Source organism: Gobio gobio (assembly GCF_949357685.1).
Source record: "Gobio gobio genome assembly, chromosome: 25".
NCBI classification, from domain to species: domain Eukaryota; kingdom Metazoa; phylum Chordata; class Actinopteri; order Cypriniformes; family Gobionidae; genus Gobio; species Gobio gobio.
Window position 1 is genome coordinate 7,803,265 of NC_137121.1, and position 21,548 is coordinate 7,824,812.

Genomic DNA, 21,548 nt, shown 5'->3' on the forward strand with positions numbered 1-21,548 from the left:
AATAAATTAAAATAAGTGTGACTATTTTTTATTAAATTATAAATAAAATTAAATAATTGTTTCCAAAATGTAATAATTGTTATTTTTTATACTTTCACTGTCAATTAAACTATCAATTTTTTCACAAAACTATTTACAGATTTTTAAGCAAGTAGCAATATTATGAAATTTGGTGAATGTAAAAAAAATCATATTAAAATAAATGAAATAAATAAGTGACATTCTCGATAGCATGTGAAGGCATCATTACTGTGAAAGGGATATTTCACAAAAAAATAAATGAATAAAATAGTAATAATAAGTGTGATTGTTTTTAATTAAATCATAAATAAATGTCAATAATTGTTTCATTGTTTCCAAAATTGAATAATTGTTATTTTTTTATACTTTCACTGCCAATTAAATCAATACTTTTTTTTCTCACAAAACTGAGATTTTTAAGCAGAATGAAGTAGCAATATTATGAAATCGGTGAATATATAATACAAATCATATTAATATATTAAAGCTAAATAACGGAAAATGAATAAGCAAAATAATTAGGGTCCCACGGAAGGAAAAATTATGTTTTTTAATGGAGTTTGAAGTGAGGCTAAATGATGAAACGTTTAATTTTTGAATGAATTTTCTCTTTTATTGACTATACAAAACTCACTTTAACCATTAGGTGTTAATGAACAGTTATGCTAACATGAAATATCAATAAACAGATAAGTAACACATACAAAAAAACAAATCTAATATCATTAAACATGAAATAAAGAGACACCACATGGCTTTCCGAGTTTAAAATCCATTTATTTGGTTTATGTATATTGACATCTGTGTCCAACCTATATGATATTATGGTATATACACTTTGCTACAGTAAGAAAGAACAACTAAAGTGGCATAATAATTCAATGACAATCAGACCATTATGAGCAAGAGAGCATAACTAAATCTGTTATCTTGCATATCAGATATAGTGTCGGCTAAACAATCTTTCCCGTTTCACTCATTAACAATGACTCAAGTCGTCACTCTGGTAAATAATCTCTGTTGACCCTCAACCTCATGCACAGACCTAAACAACATGGGATACATTTGTATTTTTTTAGGATATTGTTTAAGATAACGTATTTCTTGGATCAATGTGTTCACACACGCTCATACACACAAACTAGAACAGCATTATAGAAGGGTAGTTGCTGCCATAGGAACCATCCCATAATACCAAGTGTGACTGTGTTGATTAGATCTGGATGGGCTAAAGTCTGTCTGTCTCATATACTCTACTGCACTCAACACATCATTCGAGTCTGCGGTTTCCTTCATTCCAGCAGTGAGAAACGTGACACACAGCCAGTCTGAGGCTCAGGCAACATTCAGGCCCAGATCTAGAGAAAGAAAGACAAACTCTGAGACGTTCATCGCAACGCTTAATGCACTGTATTAAGAAATGTTTCCCACTTACCCGTAATGTGTGATCCCAAGATCCCGAACAGAACGCTGTCCCGTCCGGAGAGACGCGGAGGGTGCTAACTCTGTTCTCGTGTCCGAACAAGATGGACACGCGTTGGCCCTTTAAGACGTCCCACACATTGATGGTGTAGTCATTGTACCCACCAAACAGCAGCCGCCCTGCCCAAAGACATCAGCACAGCATGAACAACAAACTCCTTCAAAAAGCAAATGAACCTTGGTAGCTTTTTGCTAAACAGACATTAATAAATTCTATAGTGAATGAACTAAAATGTGCTTTGCTATGGGATATTTTTGTTGACTGCACCTTTAGGAGACCAACTATGTGTGAAGAAAGAACATTTTGGCATTTTTGGAATAACAGCATATTTGCACACGTTTACAGTAAATATTCTGCATACCATTTTTTTAAATATAACCTGAATAAGCATGCACCATGCTAGGGGTTTTCAAACTGGAGCAAATAAATAATTAATAATATATTAATATTATATATATTATTACATATAAATTCTATATATTCTCTACACACACACACACACACACACACACACACACACACACACACACACACACACACACACACACACACACACACACACACACACACACACACACACACACACATATATATACACATTATATATATATATATATATATATATATATATATATATATATATATATATATATATATATATATATATATATATATATGTATGCTTGTATGGTAATTAATATATGTGTGTTAAATAAAATAGGTAAAATAATTTAATATACAACACATACAACAATTATTATTATTTATTTTTTTTACAATTTTTTACATTTTACATATATTGTAACGTATTCAATATATATATATATATATATATATATATATATATATATATATATATATATATATATATATATATATATATATATATATATATATATATATATATATATATATATATATATATATATATACAGTAAGTTAGAATTAGTTTTTTTAATTAATATATATTATTAATATATTTATATTTATAAATGCAACATATTTTATATATAAACTTCACATATATTGAATAAATAAAAAGTTAATTAAATATATATATATATATATATATATATATATATATATATAATATATATATATTATATATATATATATATATATATATATATATATATATATATATATATATATATATATATATATATATATATATATATATACCCTACCTTATGTGGGTGTGTGTGTGTGTGTGTGTGTGATGGGTAGGGGTTAGTGTAGGGGGATAAAATGTACAGTTTGTACAGTATAAAAACCATTACGTCAATGTAATGTGTGTGTGTTTGTGTGTGTATGTGTGAATGAGTGAGTAAGTTTAATATATGTATGTTAAATAAAAAAGGTAAAATTATTTAATATACAATACATACAACACTTTTTTTTTCAAATTTTTTACATTTTACATATTTTAACTTATTCAATAAATGCAAACTTTATTTATATAAAAAGTAAGTTAGAATTTGTTTTTTTAAATTAATATATATTATTAATATATTTATATTTATAAATGTTACATATTTTATATATAAACTTCAAATATATTGAATAAATAAAAAGTTAATTATTTTTATTTTATATATATATATATACCTTATGTGGGTGTGTGTGTGTGATGGGTAGGGTTAGTGTAGGGGGATAAAATGTGCAGTTTGTGCAGTATAAAAACCATTACGTCTATGGAATGTGCGTGTGTGTGCGTGAATGTGTGTGTGAGTGTATGTGTGTGTGTGATGGTAGTTTTAGTGTAGGGGGATAAAATGTACAGTTTGTACAGAATAAAAACCATTACGTCTATGGAATGTGCGTGTGTGTGTGAGTGAATGTGTGTGTGTGAGTGAGTGTGTGTGTGAGTGAGTGAATGTGTATGTGTGTGTGTGTGTGTGTGTGTGTATGTGTGTGAATGAGTGAGTACGTTTGCTTGTGTGTGTGTGTGTGTGTGTGTGTGTGTGTGTGTGTGTGTGTGTGTGTGTGTGTGTTTGTGTGTATGTGTTAGCATTCCATTCCATTCATTCTGGTTTGTAAAGACTCAGTGAAGCGACTAAATTATTCTTTCTGAATATAATGAGATTAATTACAATTATTTTATAGTTATATTTTTCTCTTCAAGTGTATAATATACATGTATAGCAATATCTTCTCAACTGTTATCAGACCAATCAGATAGTGACATTAACATAAAAAACTGTGGTTGATATCACTTCCAGTTCATCACACTGAGAGCGCACTGAATTGTGGGATACAGTTCACTACACAGTGAGGATAAGCACTGCACATTTTGCAAAAGCAATAGATTATATGAGTATACAGTATACATAACATATTACCATTAATATGATACTATGATATTTCAGACAGTGTCACTGCTTACCGCTGAGAGAGAAATCCACACTAGAGGCTCCAAATATGATGCTCTCTTTGGAATAAATGGCCACCTCTCTGTCTGCCCTCAAGTCATAGAGACGACACTATAAACACAAACAATAAGGACAAGATTCAATGCATTTTTCATTATTTCAACACTGGAAGTATGAAAAAAACTTGAGGAAAGAAAAGACTCACAGTAGCGTCGTCTGAGCCTGACGCGAAAGCATCTCCGCTTGGATAGTACCTGCAGGGATGATAATAAAATATGAGCAGTCATGTGACTGCCTCGCTCAGTAAACATCCGACAATACTCGAAGGTGCAGCCAAAGTCCTTTAGAAGACAAGTCAGATCAGTCGACGGCCATGTTAGCAATGCTTCTTCCGTGCCTATACATGGTCATGACATTTTGAGTGTTTACACAGGCTATAAATTTTGACCAGCATCGAAAAGGCCTTTGTGTAGTTTTTTTAATGCTCTATGACAGAACCTGAAGGGGGGAAAACAGGCCTGAGGAAACTTACCGCACGCTGTTGATGTCTGATTCATGAGTCTCAAAAGACTGGACACACTGTCCCGTCCGCAAGTCCCACACGCAAGCCTTCTTATCGCAGCCCTGAGAGACGTGAGAACACACAGGTCACTGCACAGGCGTGTTAACGGCTCCATTGTGCTCATGTGTCTGTGTGTGAATGCTGTGTGTGGGCTTGTTCTGCTACTCTTCTGGGTCACAGAATGTCCCCTGATGAACAGCGAAACCAGACAAAACCTCCTCGAGGGGATGATTCGAAAAAAGGTTGATAAAGTGACTAAATTTAGCTCTGATTCATATTTAAAAATACCCATCATCTACCCAATAATTCATCATGTAAAAGACCTAGGCCTGGTTTCACAGACAGGGCTTAGATTAAGCCGGGATTAGACCTTAGTTCAATTAGGATATTTAAGGAGAGGCTGCTCACTGCAGAGCAAACCCACAACTCTATCCCTCCACCCCATTGGAGCTGGCCACAATTTTGACATCAATACCATGGGGAAAAACTGCCATATAGATATTTTTAATATGATCTCATAATCTGGCAGCAGGTTTATTAGGCTGCTGTCACTTTAAGAGCTGACGCACAGATCCATTACACTGTTACACATGCGTTTTCTTTCTCAGCTGTTTACATTCACTTTAAACAGAACAGACTGTGTTTACGTGAATAGTCACCAAGGCTGGCATTTTGACATTATTTTTGTGTGTTTTTGACTGTTTAAGCGCAATAGGCAGCGGAAAAGAGATAATTTTAGAGCCAAGAGGCGGCTTTATGTGCGTTTTTTTCCATTTAAATTTTTCTGGATTCTGTTCTTTTCCCCATTACATTTTTTTGGACCCCATTTTTAAGGGTTAAATAAAATTTGAGTAATCAAAAAGCCTATTTTTTTTTCTCAAATTCCATTTTATTTTGTACCAAATTCTGTTAAATTTTTCTGGATTCTGTTTTTTTTCTCCCCATTTTAAGTTTTCTGGATTCCCTTTAAATGGTTTAATTCAACATGTCCTCCAACTAATACGCCTATATAGGTTGTTTGTCACTTCCCAGAAATACAACCCATAGGAGCGTTTAGTACAGTTGCGCCCCTATCGACAACAGGACACTTTCATTTGAATTCATGAAATACGACCCATAGGAGCGTTTACTACAGTTGTGCCCCTATCGACAAAAAGACACTTTCATTTTAATGCTTTGTTTCCAAATATTTGCGTCATATTTCGGGTTTTGCGTAGCTCAATTGATAGAGCATTGCAAAATACAACATCATGTAATCATGTGATCATGCAATCGTGGGTTCGATCTCAGGGAACGCATGTGCTCATAAAGTGTATATGCCCTATAAATCACTGGGTAGGTTTAGGGGTGGGGTGGGTGTAGTTGTTAATAAAAAAAGATTTTTGTTAAATGGAAATATGACAAATGGTGGTAAAAAGTCTGCACGCATTTTGATTGGTAACGACAGTCATACGTCATTTCATGATGACAGACGTAACACGACAATGTCATTATTTTTACACCAGCTAGACGCCGCATGACTTTAAAACGTAAATAAAGGTCGTAATGAGGTGCTTGAAAAACGACCTATAGACAGTCTGGTTTAATTACATTTTATTAATCAAAAATCATGTCTCATTAAATAAATAAATTGCAAAATTGCATTTGAATAAGATAATCTGACGTTGTTATTACCGAGACAGCTTTGCACTTAAGTTGCCTAGATCCAGGCATAAATTGGTTTTGATTTAAAGACATTCACGGCCTATCATCTGCGCGTTGAACTGCAATTATCAGAGGCAGCTGAGCGAACGAAATAGTGTATATATACAGTAGTCAGGTGTGTTGCCATTCGGGAAAGCGAACGGCTTTTGAAGCAGGTCGGCGGAGCGCGCATGTAAGTTTTGAACATATTCTTTAGTCCTGTTGCACGACTCTAGTGGCTTGATTCTCCTACTAATATTTTATTTATTTATTTTATTCAAATGCAATTTTGCAATTGGCTATGGCAGTAATACAAGGCTAAAAATCACACACAACGAAATAAAATATTAGTAGGAGAATCAAGCCACTAGAGTCGTGCAACAGGACTAAAGAATATGTTCAAAACTTACATGCGCGCTCCGCCGACCTGCTTCAAAAGCCGTTCGCTTTCCCCTTAAATATTATTTATTATATATTAAATATTTTTTTTAATATATATTTTATATATATTTTATATATAAATATTATTTATTATATATTAAATATTATTAGTGTTAGTATTGTTGTTACATTGAGACATGGCTAAATTCTACTGTACAACAGTAACATATTTCTGTCACAATTTCTTTAAGTTAAACTGAACTTTTATTTTGACGGGTTTGAAGACTTCCTGTGAAGAGTTTCTGTGTGTTTATTTTATGACGTTTATATGTTTTATTTTTATGATTGGAAATCATAGGGCCCTCAGTGTGAGCACAAAATCTGCAGAAATGAGCAAAATAATGCGCAATACGCGCAATCCCACAGTAAAAGTCAAGCCCTGTAACAGCAACAATATTCATCCGGAGCGAATGAAGCGAGTGAGTGAGAGGAGGCGGGTTTGTGTGTCACTCGCTGTCGGAGAGAGGAGAGAGAGAGAAAGAGTGTGTGTCGTGTGTCTATTCTGAGCAAAATGAGTGTTGGAAGCGTTTCAGATATTTGAGAATTGATATGTAGCGATATTTTTCGACAACACTACATTGCGATTTTATTATTTCAGATGCCTTTTTAAGACTACAATTAAAATATATATATATATATATATATATATATTATATTATATTATATATAAAATTCAACTCGCCAAAGTGGCTGCATTAATGTCAATCCCTGTGCATCTTGAGACAAAACATATTTTAAGATATGTCATGCTTTGGCAGATCAAACATGCATTTTAGTCTGGGATGTATTTTAGTTCCTTGTCTGTGAAAGCCTAAAAAAAAGAGGGATGAATCAAGTGCAATAAGACCAAGAGAGTGCATTAAGAAAGTAAATAGGGACAAGTTGATCCCATGTTGACTTTAAGGTTATGTAAGGTGTCGTGTGACATTCAAGGCGAGGGCCAGTGTTAGTTCCCACCCCTGACACGAATGTGTTTCCGGTCTCAGAGGGGGCAAGGTCCAGACACAGCACATCAGCCGCGTGTCCGTGGAAACTCTGCAGCATCTGACCGCTCTCTACATCCCAAAGAGCACACGTGCCGTCGCCGCTAGACGTCAGGATCTACCGCAAAAACACAAAACGCACGGCAGTCGGTACAATGCAAGACACCGTTACATTATTCCACCCTTCATTGAAGCATACCTGCATATCTGAGTTTGTAAAGCAGCATGCAGACAGGTAGTTGGTGTGCATGGCCACTGATTTCTTCTTGGCGGCAAGGTTCTCGTTCTTGTCCAGGGATAGAGGGTACACAGAGCACTTATTGTCCAACCCACTGAGAAAAACAACAGATACGTTAGTAAAATAAAGAAGATAGCAAGCAAATTCCCACCAATAATAGCTTCATATGTGACACTGGAGCACTGGTCATAAGTCACACGGGTATATTTGTGGCAATAGCCAACAACACATTGTAAGGGGCAAAATGATCCATTTTTCTTTTATGCCAAAAATCATTAGGATATTAAGTAAAGATTATGTTCCATGAAGATATTTCCTATTGTAAATACACTCACCTAAAGGATTATTAGGAACACCATTAGGGATGCACCGAATATTCGGCCACCGAAAATTTTCGGCCGAAAATGGCCCAAAAGTGCATTTTCGGTTTTCGGCCGAAATACTTTTATCACCGAAACAACACGGCCGAAATGTTGTGATGACGCAAACAGAAACCGCGACCTGCACGTGCTTGTCTGAAGCAGTATATTTGAGAAACACCCACGTCAGCTCAATGCATAAGCACTGACAGCCAGAGCTCATGTTCTCGATGAGAAGAGGAACAGACTTCACTGTGAGTTCCCACACAAACATCGATCAACATGTATCACGAAATTCAAACGATAAATGCCGTTTTGACGCTCTTTAATGTGGAATCACTGATCACATCACAGTTCAAGCCGCGGCGCGCGCGCGCGTGAACGCGATCATCTGTGAGCGCGATCGATCATCTCTTCCTTAAGAATAAACATGAATGAACATCTAAGGTATGTTGAGGATACATTAACACTTACTGTCACGTATCATATGTGGTGTAATCGCTCAATCAGTGTTTCAACAGCGAAAAGACGTCAATATAACTGCTTGTAAACTAGCCTAAACAATGTCATGCAACTTTAGCATCACATTTACCTCAGGCAGTCATTCAGTGTCCACAGACTTTTATTCACTAGAGTAAATCAACTCTTTCACTAAATATATGACCTATATTAGCCGTTATATTCATTATATTCTACTTAACCTGTTAATGATATCTTGATTATTTCCTGTATGTTTAAATAAACCTGTCATGAAAATGACAGACACTGTGTATAAATGATTATATTTCAACAACGAATTGGAGAAAAAACAATTTTATTATTAGATTATTAGTTATTGCAAAAACTGCCTTATGTGAAGTTTGCATGTTTGCGTACTATGTTATTTGAGTTTTGATTATTAGACCTAAAAATAAATAGCAACTGAATTTGTGCTAATAGTTTGGGCTCTGTTTTTAACCTTTGATATTAATGTGCAAGTAAGGGCTCCCTATATAGTTTACAGCAATATCTTCAATACACTTTTAGTTATAATTTAATTCATTTAAGGACAGATACTTTTTTTTCCCAGTAAACCAATAAAAATAAATAAAAAGTCATTTTGTAAAACTGCTGTACCGAGCCGTCAGTTTTGTGTACCGCTATCCCTATTCTACAGTTAACATATGGGCTCTGGCTTTGCTTTGATACACTATTATGTTGAAGGCCTACAGAGAAAATTGTTGTATCTTTAAGCAGTTGCACTTGTTCTGAATGCACTTTCTTGTAGTAGTCCTACAGAGAAAATTTTAAAATGCACTACACCTAAATGTACTTTGTTTTTATGAGAGAACATTTAATTTTAAAATCTTTCTGTAGGCCTGTACATTATTATTTAATGCACAAATGAGTGGGGTCAAGTTAAACATTTTAGTTTGAATTTTATTTTATACTGTGCATTGTTGCAATGTGCTAAATAAATATTGGCATAATTTGTAATTGATTTATTCTTTGAAACTTTAATATTAATTTATGCAATTACAATGCCTTGATTTTAGTAAAGTTAGTAAACAGTCATAGCCATAAATGCAATGGTACTAATAATTGGCATAATTTATTTCGGTGTTTCGGTTTTCGGCCTTGGTTTCCTCTTTTTCGGTTTTCGGTTTCGGCCAAGAATTTTCATTTCGGTGCATCCCTAAACACCATACTAATACTGTGTTTGACCCCCTTTCACCTTCAGAACTGCCTTAATTCTACGTGGCATTGATTCAACAAGGTGCTGAAAGCATTCTTTAGAAATGTTAGCCCATATTGATAGGATAGCATCTTGCAGTTGATGGAGATTTGTGGGATGCACATCCAGGGCACGAAGCTCCCGTTCCACCACATCCCAAAGATGCTCTATTGGGTTGAGATCTGGTGACTGTGGGGGCCATTTTAGTTTTAGTGAACTCATTGTCATGTTCAAGAAACCAATTTGAAATGATTCGAGCTTTGTGACATGGTGCATTATCCTGCTGGAAGTAGCCATCAGAGGATGGGGACATGGTGGTCATAAAGGGATGGACATGGTCAGAAACAATGCTCAGGTAGGTCGTGGCATTTAAACGATGCCCAATTGGCACTAAGGGGCCTAAAGTGTGCCAAGAAAACATCCCCCACACCATTACACCACCACCACCAGCCTGCACAGTGGTAACAAGGCATGATGGATCCATGTTCTCATTCTGTTTACGCCAAATTCTGACTCTACCATCTGAATGTCTTAACAGAAATCGAGACTCATCAGACTTCAGTCTTCAACTGTCCAATTTTGGTGAGCTTGTGCAAATTGTAGCCTCTTTTTCCTATTTGTAGTGGAGATGAGTGGTACCCGGTGGGGTCTTCTGCTGTTGTAGCCCATCCGCCTCAAGGTTGTGTGTGTTGTGGCTTCACAAATGCTTTGCTGCAAACCTCTCTTGTAACGAGTGATTATTTCAGTCAAAGTTGCTCTTCTATCAGCTTGAATCAGTCGGCCCATTCTCCTCTGACCTCTAGCATCAACAAGGCATTTTCGCCCACAGGACTGCCGCATACTGGATGTTTTTCCCTTTTCACACCATCCTTTGTAAACCCTAGAAATGGTTGTGCATGAAAATCCCAGTAACTGAGCAGATTGTGAAATACTCAGACTGGCCCGTCTGGCACCAACAACCATGCCAAGCTCAAAATTGCTTAAATCACCTTTCTTTCCCATTCTGACATTCAGTTTGGAGTTCAGGTGATTGTCTTGACCAGGACCACACCCCTAAATGCATTGAAGCAACTGCCATGTGATTGGTTGATTAGATAATTGCATTAATGGGAAATTGAACAGGTGTTCCTAATAATCCTTTAGGTGAGTGTATATCATAAATTCATTATTATTAGTAATATGCATTGCTAAGGACTTCATTTGAACAACTTTAAAGGAGATTTTCTCAATATTTAGATTTTTTTGCACCCTCAGATTCCAGATTTTCAAATAGTTGTAATCTCGGCCAAATACTGTCCTATCCTAACAAACCACACATCAATGGAAAGCTTATTTATTTCGTTTTTCAGCTTTCAGATGATGTATAAATCTCAATTTCCAAAAATTGAGCCTTATGACTGGTTTTGTGGTCCAGGGTCACATTTCGGTTTTTTTTCAAGCAAGGATATTTTGTATTTACTGAACTTGTCCTTAAAAGGATAGTTCACCCTAAAATAAAAATGAAGTCATCATTTACTCACCCTGGTGTTGTTCTAATGCCGCATGTCCTTCTTTCTTTTATGGAACACAAAAGGAGAAATAAAAAAAAAACGTCCCACTCATGCTTGTTCATGTAATGACAGTGAACAGCGAGCATCTTTAACACGACACGAAATACCTTCTTCTCTGAGGTGAATATATCCGCTGTGTTCGTCGTAACAAGTAGTTATTGCGTTCTTTACATCTGTCAACTGTCATTCTGACTGTCATCAGACAAACGGTGTTTAGGTCTGGAGATATTTGACTCATTGAAGAAAGCACACAGATACTTTTTAGGGATTTCAAGGCATTTTTGTTCATCTTGATTTCTCACAACTTACTAGCTCTTTCTGGCTGAGACGGGGTGAATTGTGGCGCTAATGGAGACAAACGAACACACAGAGAAAACCAATGGCCATGGTCAGGAATTTTTGTGTGTCTGTTTTTCACAAAACCCCGATCGTACACCCCTAGAACACTTGGAATATACAACATGTGCCACATGGGATCATTCTGTGATACTTTTGTGTCATATTTTTAAAGCGTGATGCTGTCGCCATTATAAGAATGAGCACAAGCGGGACATTTTTTTTTTTTAATTCTCCTTTTGTGGTCCATAAAGGAAAGAAGGGCATACGGCTTTAGTACAACACCAGGGTGAGTAAATGATGGCTTCATTTTCATTTTAGGGTGAACTATCTTTTTAAAGTTGAACTGTGTAACATCTGCACCAACTAGTGGCACCAAATGGGACTGCATAAAATATTGTTTCCAAACAGGTTTCCTAAAAACTCCCAAAGCCTCTTCTGCTCCGTCCACTGTCGCTGTATTATTTATATACTATTATACATTTTAATAATATTTAGAATAAGTACTTATTAAACTAACTCAACTATTAATGATAATAACCCTGTCCAGTGGTCAGAGAAACAGGAGGTCCTGTCCAAGTTCATTGCGCAAACAAAGGGATGTAATGCTCTTGATCAGAGGCGGCCTTTGCAATTCGGAAAAAAACAGTCGGAGGCCTGCCAAAAAAACACTGTATGCAATGGGACTGCAATTACTTATTTTTAAAATGTTATCTCATATTTCGCTAGTAACTCTTTCCCTGCCAGCGTTTTTGAAAAAAGTTGCCAGCCACTGCCAGCATGTTGAGGGCCCCCAGAATATTTTGTAGTATGAATATCTGAACATGCAATATATATAAAGAAAGAACAGACCTAATAGCCTATTAACTTATTGTTTATTGAATTGATGTTGAAAAATATCACACTGATATTCGGGAAAACAGCACTTTTTGCTCATGTGATATTGCTTATAAATATTAATACAAGAACTTATACAGAGACTTTTTTGCAACATATCTTGGTTTTTGGAAGCATTTTAATTAATTTTGGCTGCATTTTTGCCCCAAGTTTCCATAAATATCCGATGTGTGCCGGTGTGTGTGCTACGTGATGGCGGGCGCAAGCGCAGGCCACTTCTGTTGCAAGGCCCGTTTCAAGTGAAACACAGCAAAGGCCGCTACTGCTCTTGATTCAGAAAGGAGCCAGAGACTCACCCACAAGCCACTGCACATCCAGACGGGGCGTAAGCACAGGCCATGACCCACGTACAGGGCATAGTCACTGCATGCTCCTGTCAAGACATTTGAAACAATGAGAATGGAGCTGTGGAATATGTAATTAAAAAACAATAAGGCTAAGTTAAATAATGTTATTAAAAAAATGGGACCACACTTTATATCAACATTCGTCATTATGAGCAGTGTCTTTTCACCTTATTTGTTGTAAACGCATCCCATACAATCACCTTTCCATCCTAAAATACAGGAGAAAATGAAATAATTAATGTTAAAATGATAGCATGTAAAAATAGGCCCTTTATTGGATGTTTATAGACTGACCTGAGACGAGCTGACGATTCTCCTCTTGTCTTTACACCAGTCCATACACAAGACTTTATTCCCATGGCCTTTCAGCGTTCGCCTGGTCTTCATGACAAACTGACCCAAAGCGTCGATCTTCTCCGCCACTTGATGAACTAATTGGAAAAGTCACAATATTAACGTTTATTTCCTGTTATCCCTAATGAACCTGCCAGCATATTCCTACATCACACAAATAAGCTGGCAGTAATAATAGCCTCTTATCAAACCATTAGTGAACAAGCCTTTCAAAAAAATAAAAGATAAATAATAAATGACAAACAAAGTAATCAAATCGATTAATCGCATCTGTAAGGATCGGTTTTGGTGCTAAGACAAAAGCTGAGATACAAACCCCAGCAATAGAACAATAAAAGTCACTAATCTTGAGAGAAGATCTCACAGAAACTGTGGGACGCCACCCTGATGAAACATCCCCCCCTCCCCATTTTGCCCTTTCCTTGCCCTGTGTTCAAGTCACCAAATCCAGATATACCAGTGATGATGTATCTTGTAAATCTATTGTTTATCCCTTTCATGTTTGATGTCTTTTTAAAAACTAATGAGAACTCTGTTCTCCTTTTGAGGAGTCTCTTCAAAGATATCTGATCCACTCCCCCAAAACCAGGTGTTTGTGTTGCAAATATTTACAACCCTTTTGTTCTGGTTGGAGTATTTAAGGATTAAAGCTTTCAGTGGGAAAAAATTCTGTAGCCAGAACCCCCATGCAGTCTGTGTGAGTGTCTTTGGGACACACAGTCACACACACACAGTCACACACACACACACACACACACACACACACACACACACACACACACACACACACACACACACACACACACACACACACACACACTGCATGTATTGTGCCAGACATGATGACTCTTTGCACATTACTTTGCGATTGTGTTTTATGTTTTTACGCTGATCAGTTGTGTACCATGGATTCTTGTTTATTTATTTACTTTTCCTGTCTGGCCAAAATAAATGTTAATCTTGATTTATCTTGTAATCATTATTCTAGTATGGATCGATGTAGACTCCTTAATTACCGCAAAATCTAGTGTTATGATAGATCACACCGATGACGGCACGACTGAAGCATGGGGCGCAGCGTGCGCGATATTCCGATTTCTGACTATCGCTGGATTAGCAAGTTGTATTCCGTGGATATTACTAAAATTACACTTTTTGTTGAGTGAGCATGGGCAACCACTTAAAGGTAACATATCCACTCTGCATCCTCTGACTAATCTCAGAAGTTACATTTTGTGTCCGTGAACGCGCCTCCGGACGCGTCTGTCTCTCTGCGATATTGGGTCTCTCGATGAACGAAAATGAAAACTAGGAAGATAAAAAGAAAATCAACGATCTAAATTAAATCGCAACTAATCTTAAAATCAGCTGATAAACTCTAAACGTAACACACTTTAGGAAGTCACATAAAATTGGAGTCAGATAAAATTATTAATGGAGCCAGATTTAAAATGAGATATCAATAAATTAAGAGAACTTCACCAAAATACTGAAAAGGCTTACACGCAGAATTCCTTTAGACCAAGCCGTTAGCATCCGGTTTTTGGGCTAAATGAATGGAAGTTTACACATCTAACATAAAAGTTTGTAAATATATATGTGAGTGTGTATGTGTTTATATATATATATATATATATACACATACACACACACATACATACACATAAATACATTTTAAAGGTTTAAAAGATAAATGAAAATTCTCCTTATGAAGTATTTTTATATCATTTTAATTAGTAACTACAACTATTAGGAATTTTGGCCGATACTAATAAACGGTAATTCTTTGTATTTGAAAGCCGATAACCGATATATCGTGCATCCCTAACTACTATTTAGGTTTCTTTTTTTCTTTTCTTTTTTACTTCTGTTGTAGTTTGAAATAATTATACCATAAATGAATAAACAGAACACATTAAAAACTAATTAAAAAGGACAAAAGCACAAAATAAAATTACTAAAACTTAAACTAAATAAAAAAACAACGGTATAAAAATGTAAGTTAAAGCCACAAATATGTAATTTTTCGCCGCTAGAGATCGCTCATTCAAAACAAAGGCGTAGCTTAAAGGTGCAGTGTGTAATATTTATGGGGATCTACTGACAGAAATGCAATATTATACACATAACTATGTTTTCAGTGGTGTATAAAGACTTAGAATGAGCCATTTCTATCTATCTACACACACGGCCGGTCCCCTTAGTCGCCATTTTGTGCCGCCATGTTTCTACAGTAGCCCTAAACGGACAAACTTCTCTACAGAGCGCTAGCTACTCTCTGCTCTCTTCGACGACGGCATTTTTTGTCCTGTGTCAGCCACTGTAGCTTTTCTATGTGCTCCGAAAAGGAGAGGGGATGCAATAAACAACCTCACCACTAGATGCCGCTAAAAGCCACACACTGCACCTTTAATGATGCCTGGATTTCGCTGCACTTTTATTATGCCGTAGACAAGCGCTTCCGCTTCTTCCGCTCATGCGTATGTGGGGTAACGTAGCGCTGTTTATCATATTACACACATTTGAGTGTGTAGAAAGTTGTTATAATGCTAATCTGTGCGTTCGCTCGGCGGCTACTATGAGACACTTGTTTGCACACTATAGTAAATCGATATTAGGCGTGGTAAAACATGGTACTCGCGGTAAATCAAGAAAACGAGATTTAAACAATAAGACTAACTGTGTTGAGCTGTATAACAATGATTCGTTTTCTGTCAATGAATGATCCAAACAGTCACTCATCTGTCTAATAAAACACATTATATATTAAAGCGGTGTTTCCATGGTTTCTACTAAATACAACCGGAAATCGAGGGTAACGCGGGTATGATGTCATTGATAGGTGGTTAAAATTGCGTATTTCTTCAGATTTAAACATTCTTGGAAACATTTGGGATAACCTAAGAACACAAGTCAACAAAATATATAACACTGTTCTAGTGATTTTTAGATATTTTAATCTAAAAATCTTACATATTGTGCCTTTATTCACACAATCCAAAATATTAATACTATAAATAATACTAAAGTAACACTGATTCTTAGTAAAGACTGCCCTGTTTCCTAGAATATCATAATGTGATGCAGAACGGAAAATAAAACGCTCCCTCGCCACCTCCACCATTATCATCCTCATCACCTTTCGACACTAATCAGTTTATCTAAATGACTGATTGCTCCGATTTCCTCTTCGGGCTGATTCCCGGTACACATCCTGATACATAACGGCAGCTGTGATCCTGACGTTAAGCTCCAGACATATGTCTTCATTAAACAAACACACACACACACACACACACACACACACACACACACACACACACACACACACACGGCGGTTTAACGGTTCTTACGCTCGACATCGTGCAGTTTGGCTCTCTCCTCCTCCAGCTTCGTCTTCAGCGACTCGGACTCGGTTTTGAGCGTCGTCAGAGTGTCGCCAGGCTGCGCGTCCACCTCCTGCGCGGCCATTTCCACGAGAAAACACGAGAGAAGAGTGTTTTGTTGCGGAGAGGAGAGCAGGGACACGGAGGAGAGTCTGGAGACGGAGCGCACAGATGGATGGTGTAGCCGGCGTGACGTCACGAGGGACGCGCACACGCGCGCGCGCTCTCGCTCTCTCTTCAGCATCCGTCTGAACCCCCAGAGAGCCACTCGGATGTGCGTTATTATATTCTCCTGATGATCAATATGTGTGCTTTCAACATCTGCAAGGGATTCCCAAATCCCTGACTGGAAAATAGATTCTCTGTAACTTTACTACTCCATTTTATCAGTCTCAGGATTAACCTAAAAAAAAAAAAAAAAAACTTATTTCACAATTACTTATGCATTTACCTTCATTTAAAAATGTGATATATATATATATATATAAAGTTTAATACTAATATTTTTTTTTTAACTTTAAATAATAATACTGTAAATGAAAGCTAAATAGAAAACTTAAAATTACTAAAACCTAAACTAAAATAGATTACATAAAAATGAAATCTAATTTAAAATATTAATGCTAGTATATAAATAATTCTAAAATAAGTATCTTAGTAATGAATCTCAGCATGTTTTTCAGAATATCATAATGTGATGCACTTTATCAATCTCAAGATTTACCTCAAAATAAAAATATTAAAGTTAAACTAATTTCACAATTATTTATGCATTTTACCTTCATTTAAATTTTTGAAAATATTCTTAAAATGTTTGATTAAAAAGTGAAACCTATGTGTTTTGGAATTCCAAATAAATAAATACATAAATATACGAAGAAATGTAAAACAATAAAATAAAATAAATAAAAAAAGAAATGTAAATCAATAAATGAGTATGTATACTTTTATTTCCTTATTTATGTATAAAAGTATTTTTTACACATTTTGTATTTATTTATACATTCATTTATTTCAACTTTAACATCATTTGTTATGACTATTAAGCAACACCAATATTAATAATGATGTATTTCTTCTGGTATACAAGACGGAGGTATTGGATGTACAGTTTTTAATGCATTGATTTTAATAAAAAACGTGTACTGATAATTTTCATTACCTGATTAGAGTATGGAGAATATGCACATGATGCACTCAAAAGTAAAACATTACAGCAATGAATAATTGGGGGAAAGGCTTAATAAAAATCATAAAAGGCTTAAATGTTGGTTTTATACATATATATATATATATATAGTATATACACAGTTCAATGAAATGCATCCTGTGAGGTTTCCTTCTCTAGTCCTCAGAGAATTAACCATCATAAATATTGCATTTCCACTGCATATTGTGAGAGCTATGGTGGATGGCGAAGAGAAGGAGGACTCATTTGGCAGTTGTGTTTATTGATTTATTTCTGACGTATAAAAAATTCAACGGAAGAGCAATTTGTGACAGTAATTATTTAGGATTTACAAAATGGAACTGAACATTGGAGGCTGGTTTGGGTTATTGAAATGCATGTTACAGTGTTTGTTCATGGTTGATCTTGTAAAAAGCTATTCTAAAAGATACTGTTTAGAGAACATGTGATTAAAATATTTATAAATAAATCTAAAAATATACAAATGTTAGCAATAATGTTAGCAGTGTTTACATAATGCATTCAGGTCGGCATAGACACATCCTGATCATAAGTAATCATAATAACACAGTTAAGTCTTCAGAACTAGCAGTTTGCCAAGTACAATCAACATTTCTATGTAATTGGTTTTAGAAAGTTATGTCTCAGGAAAAAAATTAGATGTCTAAGCATGTTTGCAACTGGCCCCTGGTCCTGAAGTCACTAAGGTCCGAGGTTAAAGGTCAAATACGAGTGGCGAAGGCCAGACGGAGGCTGCTGGGCACCTGTAGGAGTTCCAGTGCTTGTGGCGACGAGCAAAAGGGAAAGGTGACCTGGAAACGATACTGTGCATCCATCATGAGCTGAGACGAGCCCTCGCGCTCCTGCAGCAATGCCTGTTGCCATGGAGACAAAAACAAAGGCCAATCAGAGGTCTAGGTGATGCTTGATGCTCAATTCTACAATAGAGTGCATTAGTTCCCACCCCTTTTTCAGCAGCGCTGGTTCCGGAAGTATTATTTCCATTCATTTTTCCCATAGGGATTTTAAAAAGGTCTTTGTTAAAGAGTTATTAATACATGAACCAAGACAATCAGCTACAAAATGAATCACAACATTACAAACTTTGACTTGAAGCAAAAAAGTATTTGAAAATCAGACAAAATGACAAGGCTGTGTACTTAACAGCTTTAATGAGGGAAAGAACTACAATTCCATGAAGCACCGCGAACAGCATTATCGAATTAAAAACAATGGAGAAATATTAAACTTCTCATGTACAAATTTTGATTTTATATATATACACACAAACATTTAAGTATTTTGAAAGCGTAGAGAGATCGACTCGATTACATATGTCGCAGTGCTTCATGGGAGTGGGTGTAGCTAAAGATCAATTTTGGCGCAAATTGCTTTTTTTGACTCACTGACTGGTGGAATTTTCTGTACTGTATTATGGGTAATGTAGTTTTTCACCAGGAGTTCTGCTGTTAAATATGATTATTTTAAAAATAAGCTCAAATGAGCATTAAAGGTGCACTATGTCAAATGTTTTCAGTAAAATATTCAAAAACCACTAGGCCAGTGTTATATATTTTGTTCAGTTGAGTACTTACAATATCCCAAATGTCTCCAACTATTTGTAAATCGTGAGAAAATGCTATTTTAACCAATGAACCGGGACGTGTGAGGGAGTCGCCTGTCGATTGTGTCATATCTGCGTTACCCTCAGTTTCCAGTTTTATTTTGCAGAAACGCTTTACTCTCACTGCAGTGTGAACAAGTGTCATAGCAGCCGCCGAGCGAACACACAGAGTAACGTCATAACATAATTTTTCAACACACTCAGATGTGTCTAATATGATAAACAGAGCTGCGTTACCTCATACTCATGACTGGAAAAGCGGAAATGGCGGCGCCGACTGTGGCATAATAAAAGTCCCGCTGCTCGCGAGGCGTGTGTTGTTCATCTCATTAACAATCGCTCCAGCGGTTCCTCAGCTCCACAACACTCGCTCCTGCTCTGCTTCAGACTACAGTAACGTTAATAATCTCATCCATGAACATGATTTCTGCCCGAGTCCTATCCCGATTCTTTTCCACCGGCTGTGAGGTGAAGACCACATGTCCCAATATTCTGCGCTCAATCAAAGGAGTTATCAAACTATGCCTTTGTTTTGAATAGGTCGACCTCTAGCGGACGGAAAAGTTACATAGTGCACCTTTAACAACCTCGTAGCTCACAGAAAGGCTGTCTAAAAGGTTTATAAGTTATTGTACAAAAATAATTTCCCTATGGAGAAAATGAATGGAGCTTTTTACTTCCGGAACCCGACTGTTGCTTGATTTGTGATTATTTACCTTTATACTACTGTTCAAATGCTTGGGGTCAGTAAGATTAAAAAAAGAAAAAGAAATTAATACTTTTAATCAGCAAAGATGTGACACTACAGACATTCATTATGTTACAAATGATTTATATTTTAAATAAAGGCTGTAAATGCTGCTTTCTATTCATCAAAGAAAGTATGTATCATAGTTTCCATAAAAATATGAAGCAGCCCAACTGTTTTCAACAGTGATAATAATAATAAATGTTTGTTGAGCAGCTAATCATCATATCGGAATGATTTCTGAAGGATCATGTGACACTGAAGACCTTTCAAAAACATTAAAAATCGTACTGATTCCAATCTTTTGAACGTCTAGCTGCTTAGAAAAAGAAAAATCTTACCTGCACTTTGCGGACAAAGGAGGGAGTCACTCGCTTTTCGAAATCATCAATGGGTGTGTAGGAGTTAAGGATTTTCACTATCTAAAAAAACAAAACACAACCAGATTTATAAATGGAGACTAAAGAATTGACACCTCTAAAATAAATTCCTCTAAAATGAATTAGTGGCAAAACGGCAGGGGTAAAGTGGCACCTGCACGGCTGAGAGCTCGGGGCATCTCTGCTTGATCTCGGCTGCGTCTTCATCTGTGGTCTTGTTGACTTGAAGAAGCCAGGCGACCTGAGACAGCGGCCCCAGCGTTTCCATGGCGCAGCTGCTCTGCAGACCCTTCTCTCGCAGCCACTCCTCTAGATAACTGATGTTACACCTGAAAAAGAAAGGCAAACTACCATGACACCCATGCTATTTGTGCAATAGATCTCAACTTAATTTCCTGAGTGATGATTCAAGTCAAACGATATCCACTGCAATCTCTTTCTTGACTCACTGTTTGATTGGTCAACCAAGTTAAGACATTTCTATGCAAACTCTAATTAAACTAATTAACATGCAACATATTGGAAACTAATTAAAAAAATATACAGTATTCACTACTGTTCAAACATTTGGGTTTGGTAAAAGTTTTTAAAGTTTTTGAAAGAAGTCTCTTCTGCTCACCAAGGCTGCATTTATTTGATGAAAAATACAGCAAAAATGTCAATTTTGTGAAATATTATTACAATCTTAAATAAATGTTTTCTTATTAAATACATATTTTAAAATGTAATTTATTCCAGTAACGGCAAAGCTGAATTTTCAGCAGTGTTATTTTAGTATCATTGATCTACTATTAGAGTTTTTATTCATATTTTGAATGTTATATATATATATATATATATATATATATATATATATATATATATATATATATATATACATT

General features: G+C 35.9%; 2 protein-coding genes across 2 annotated transcripts in view; both read right to left on the reverse strand.

Moving 5' to 3' along the window:
- Positions 1-617: 617 nt before the first annotated feature.
- gnb5a (guanine nucleotide binding protein (G protein), beta 5a) lies at positions 618-16,954 on the reverse strand. Its single transcript, XM_079810423.1, has 11 exons — positions 16,694-16,954; positions 13,281-13,417; positions 13,154-13,195; positions 12,936-13,012; positions 7,745-7,877; positions 7,520-7,663; positions 4,409-4,500; positions 4,082-4,130; positions 3,891-3,987; positions 1,457-1,623; positions 618-1,379 (listed from the first exon to the last, which is right to left on the reverse strand). The coding sequence occupies exons 1-11, from the start codon at positions 16,809-16,811 to the stop codon at positions 1,368-1,370; spliced, it is 1,068 nt and encodes a 355-aa protein (XP_079666549.1). The 5' UTR covers positions 16,812-16,954; the 3' UTR covers positions 618-1,367.
- A 1,210-nt stretch (positions 16,955-18,164) lies between these two features.
- myo5c (myosin VC) overlaps positions 18,165-21,548 on the reverse strand; it is a gene marked incomplete at its 5' end in the record, with an annotated part of 38,496 nt that continues 35,112 nt past the window's right edge. Inside the window, 3 exons of the mRNA XM_079809095.1 lie at positions 18,165-18,790; positions 20,629-20,709; positions 20,822-20,996. Of these exons, the coding sequence (XP_079665221.1) occupies positions 18,638-18,790; positions 20,629-20,709; positions 20,822-20,996 (409 nt within the window). The 3' untranslated portion in view covers positions 18,165-18,637. The remainder of the gene's footprint in view (positions 18,791-20,628; positions 20,710-20,821; positions 20,997-21,548) is intronic.

Coding starts and splice junctions, on each gene's coding strand:
- gnb5a (XM_079810423.1), bottom strand. CDS start 16,811: ATGGCCGCGCAGGAGGTGGACGCGCAGCCTGGCGACACTCTGACGACG. Junction 3,988..4,081: donor CAGGCTCAGACGACGCTACT/GTGAGTCTTTTC, acceptor TTGTGTTTATAG/TGTCGTCTCTATGACTTGAG. Junction 1,624..3,890: donor TGTGGATTTCTCTCTCAGCG/GTAAGCAGTGAC, acceptor GTCTTTGGGCAG/GGCGGCTGCTGTTTGGTGGG.